Raw genomic sequence first — 5,000 nt, 5'->3', positions numbered from 1 at the left:
TCGGAACCTTCGGAAGTGACGGCGACGCCACCGCCGGGCTCGGCGCCCAGCAGCGTCTTCAAGCCGCCCACCTCCGCTCCCTCCCCCGCACCCTCCGCCTCCTCGTCCGCCTCCTCCTCCTCCTCGGCCAAACCGGCGCTGGCCATGACGCACCCCAACACCTTCAGCCTGCTGCAGGCACCGCTGCCTCCTGACACCACCAGCACTACGGAAGCCCCGGAGGGTCACACCTCACCGGGAGGCATCGTTGCCGTGAGCCCCTCTCCTCCTCTGTCGGTGGATGAAGGGGCCATCGCCCCCGTCGTGGTGGAGAAGACGCCCAGTCCTCCTCTTCCTGCCGCCTCCGTCACTCCACCCGTGGAGCCCGCCCCGACTCCGACCCCCACCCCAGAGCCAGCTGCGTCTGCTGGGGACGCCGCCCCGCCTCAGCCTTCCCCTGCTCCATCTCCAGCTCTGGAGGTAGCGCCACCTGCCGCTGTAGCTGCCACTCCTACCCCACCACCCCCAGCATACCCCACAGCCGCCCCCACCCCCCCCCCTACACCCGTGGAGCCCAGTGCCACGCCCTCCCCAGTGCCCCCGCCCTCCGACAAACCGGGCTCCATATTCGAGCAGCCTCCAGCAGCAGCAGCCACCCCCACCCCCCCGGCTGCCACTCCAACACCCCCTCCTCCGGGCACCACCCTGGGCCTCTCCAGCCTGGTAACGGTGATCAGTACCGCTGCCCCTGCCACCACACCCACGCCCACTGCCACCTTCACCCCCGCCGCACCATCCCCAGCACCATCCCCAGCTCCTGCCCCAGCGCCAGGCAGCAGTTCGGCCACCCCTGTGTTCGGGCAGCCTGCCTCGACTGCGGCTAACCCCCCTCCCCCCAGCAGCACGCCCCCGGCACCCGCTGCTGCTGCCTTCGGGTCGGCCCCGCCAGCGTTTGGGACCGCAGGTGAGTTCATCTTTTTTTATCCATGTTATTACACTTACAGCATAGGCATATGACGCGCGCGCACACACACACAGATTAGACCGTGTGTGTTTGTGTGACTATCAGTTCTGTGACCACTGTCTCAGCAACAGCCCATTTTCTTTTTTCTCTCCTCCATTTTTTTCTCTCTTTTTTTTTCCTTTTTTTCTCTCTGCTAGCTGTCCCAGGTGCCCCTGCCTCCTCCACTCCGGCCCCGGCCCCGGAACCCTCAGGCTTCGGTAAGCCCGTGTTCGGCCAAGTGAGCGGTGCCGGGGGTGGCGCCTTCGGACAGCCTGCTGCCGCCCCTGCCGCTGCATCCTCGGCCCCGGCCCCCACCGGAGGCTTCGGATTCGGGCAGCCGGCCGCCTTCGGCGCCGCCCCCTCCTCCACCGCTGGAGGTTTCGGCCAACCGGCCGCCGCCTCCTCTGTCGCGCCTGCCACAGCCCCCACCTCCTCCGCCCCCAGCCTGTTCGGCTCCTCGGCTGCAGCTGGCAGTGCCAGCTCCTTCTCGTTTGGTTCGCCGGCCGGAGCGGCTAGCTCAGCGGCCAGCACCGGGGGGTCCCTGTTTGGCCAGCCGCCCCCCAGCGGCACTCCGGCGTTTGGCCAGCAGAGCGCAGGGTTCGGACAGGGGTCCGTGTTCGGGAGCAATACCACCACCACGTCGTCCTCTGGGTTCAGCTTCGGACAGCCCTCTGGTGAGTCTTAACATGCACACGCGTACAACACATGGACACACACATTTACTGTACATAGGAAGATGTCCAATACACATGTTAATATTTTCAATCCTTATACAGGCAGAAACAGCTCCTCAGCTGATTGTCTGTGTATTAGCTGATTGTCTGTGCACACGCACGCGTACACACACACACACACACACACACACACACACACACACACACACACACACACACACACACACACACACACACACACACACACACACACACACACACACACACACACACACACACACACACACACACACACACAAACAGTAACACTGCCACCACCACCAATTCTTTTTTCAGCTTTGGACAGCCTTCTGTTGAGTCTCGACTGACTTTCTGCACGCACACGCATGATATGCGAACACACACTCCCGCACGCTCGCATACACACACGCTCGCGCGTGCACATACACACACACACACACACACACACACTGTAACGGTTAGGCTTAGATTTTTACCTACTTTGAAATAGATACAGACATCCCTAGCTTTAGCTCATACTCATGAACGGCGTGACGTTTTCCATGTGCGTTACGCCCATTTGTGGGGGAAAACAACCCATGAAGGTCAATTGGTGATGTTGGGGTTTAATAAAAATATTAAATTAAATTTAATTAAATAAAAATATAAAGATACGGACCTGTAGACTAGCGTCGTTCACGCGCAACATGTCGAAAACGTGTTGTGTTGCCGGCTGTTCAAATGACAGAGCCAAACAACCGTGGCTGAACCATGGACTGTGTTCATTAGGACAAGCTGTTGTAGCATGTAAGTTGATAAGACATTCGGTTTGTTTTCACCCATAAAGGGGCGTAACGCACAGTTACGAGCAAAGTACCTGGATGGCCGTTCATGAGTATTTGTGGCACCCCACAGCTGTTGCTAGCTAATGCATTCTGGGAAATAGTGGAACAGGGCTCTCTGTCCAGTCCAACAGTGGGGCCAATCCCAACTTTAAAGCAACCACGCCACTATTAATCCAGCAAGCCTCCAACCATCCGACTAGAAATCAACCCCCTGGCAGTGGCGAGATGACCATGAATGCAACCATCAATCCAATGTCACTTTGGAATGGATGCATAGTCTTCTGAATCCCACACTGTTAAACTTTGCACCCTCCTTCAATGTGTTTGGTGCCGTGTAGACTCAAGAACAGGTGGCGAGGATCAAAGTAGCTTTGGATGCCATTGTGTGATATGTCAGTGAGGGAGACAGACGGAAAGTCAGTGAGAAAGCGGTAGAGACAGGCAGACAGAGAGGGAATCTGTCGTTCAGTGGCTGTAGTCCAGTGTGTGTACATGTATTGCAATCAGCTGATCCAAAGCGTTGTTCATTTTCCTGTACAGATTGAAATCACCCAGAGTTTTCCTCAAATTAGTGCTCTCTTTAGTGTAAATTTGCCTAAGCTGTCTTGAGGGCTGTTTACCCAATGACTGTTTAAATGCTTGAAGGTCAATAGCCCAAATCATCGCTATTAAACACTGTAATGTTGTAAATGTGCAGAGCTTTCTTGTCTCTAACAGTAGTGATCTAGGGCTTCCCCTCCGACTCACCTGATCAAAGGAGGTGTGCAAGAATTCTTTATCTACATTAAAGAGAGAGGTGTGCAAGAATTCTACATTAACCTGAGGTCTCCCTGAGCGAGCTTCATCTATAAGTAATGTTGCTTTGTCACCAGCGGCAACAAAAGTCTGAACTATTTATCTTCCTATAAATACCCGTACATTGCCAGGAACTCCAGCGTATCCCTGTGTCATTGCGATGACTTTATGACTTTATGTGATGATATTCTCCTCTGTGGTTTCTGGGGCAGGGGGTGTGGGGGGTCCGCTTTCATGGGACATGTCTGAAGGCTGGCTACCCCCCAATCTTAGATTACTGCACAGATGGAGACACACACACACACACACACACACACACACACACACACACACACACAGACATGCATGCGCATGCACACGCACACACACGTACACACACGTACACACACGTACACACACACACGCACGCACACACACACACACACACACACACACACACACACACACACACGGCTTTGCCTCATCACACTTTGCCATCCACACAAGTGAAACAGCCGGACACATCAGCGCCAGGGTTGTTGCCACGAGACTGGTGGTAACTGGTAGTCTTGTATTACACGGCACTTGTCATATTATACCAGTATGCCATAGAGGACAAAGCATCGACACTTGGATCTAATGGCCTTTTTCATTTAAATTCATTATACACTTGTGCTGTGCTCTAGAACAATGGATTACTTTGCTATTCATTTGTTGTCATCATTGTTTGGCCTTTAAAACTGCACCTTTTTTAGAGTGGTGTGTAGTGTAGTGGAGTAGAGTAGCGTTTATTTGTCACATTAAGCGCTGTAGGCTAGATAATGAGTCAGATATGAATATCAAAACATGCACTTCGTGATCACACGTTGTGTGCATTTAGTGTGTTTGTCAAAGTAACAAAAGACTTGGGGGGAAAAATGGTTATTTTTTTAGATAAAAAAAACCTTGCTTAGATTGAGCTAAAAGATGCCAAAGAAGTTTTCACCTATGTAAAGCTGAGAGTCTGTAGGTCTAACACAAAGTATTCTATGGCAGTTGAAAAAGAGTAGAACATTTTCTAGATTGCTGGCACTCTACAGCCAAAATGTCCAACACAGCGTGGCATTCAATAAATGTTATTGTCCAACGCTGAGAGACATATACCAGTGGAGGCAGACAGCTGTCTCTATGGACTCCAGGAGAAGGTAGCCAGATGCTTCAGGTGTGACGACAAGCAAGCTTGTAATTTACCATCATGGTTTATCCTATTCAAAAGGGCTACAAACTGTCGGTGTGATATGTGTGTGTGAAATGTTGTTCCATGTTCTGTTTAATTGATGAAAAATGTGGGCCAGCGTTGCCCGGCAACAAAGTGATGTGCCTCTCAAATGTTCTAATTGGACGCTGATGACAAGATAAATACCAAGGATTTTGGACTCTTCAGAAATGTCCAATTTCAGTGAAGAGCTGCTCAATTATCTGTTACCATGCCAATATCGCCCAGTAACATTGCTGAAGTTTTTTTTAAAAAATGTCTTTGTGCAACTGGCCTCAGACATTCCATTAACAGGATGGCACACGGGAGAGAAGATTTTTTTCAACGATGTTGCCAGGCAACGCCGTGATTGGCTCCTGATTTCCAGCTGGCTTGATCACCAAAAAGTGCCTGCGGCTGCTGATTGAATTTCATTTAAGTTAATTTAAAAAAAAGGATAAACGTATTAAAAAATTGATAGAACATGATAA

The 5,000-nt window shown here is 51.8% G+C and overlaps 1 protein-coding gene across 4 annotated transcripts in view; it reads left to right on the top strand.

Moving 5' to 3' along the window:
* nup214 (nucleoporin 214) overlaps window positions 1-5,000 on the top strand; it is a 104,446-nt gene that overhangs the window by 55,249 nt on the left and 44,197 nt on the right. For all 4 annotated transcript variants that reach the window (XM_063210499.1, XM_063210498.1, XM_063210497.1 and 1 more), the window contains exons 29-30: window positions 1-943; window positions 1,141-1,656. The exon at window positions 1-943 is cut by the window's left edge and continues 524 nt beyond it. In XM_063210499.1, the coding sequence (XP_063066569.1) occupies window positions 1-943; window positions 1,141-1,656 (1,459 nt within the window). The remainder of the gene's footprint in view (window positions 944-1,140; window positions 1,657-5,000) is intronic.

This window comes from Engraulis encrasicolus, chromosome 11 (assembly GCF_034702125.1).
Source record: "Engraulis encrasicolus isolate BLACKSEA-1 chromosome 11, IST_EnEncr_1.0, whole genome shotgun sequence".
NCBI classification, from domain to species: Eukaryota; Metazoa; Chordata; class Actinopteri; order Clupeiformes; family Engraulidae; genus Engraulis; species Engraulis encrasicolus.
This window is presented reverse-complemented; position numbering and strand designations above follow the sequence as displayed.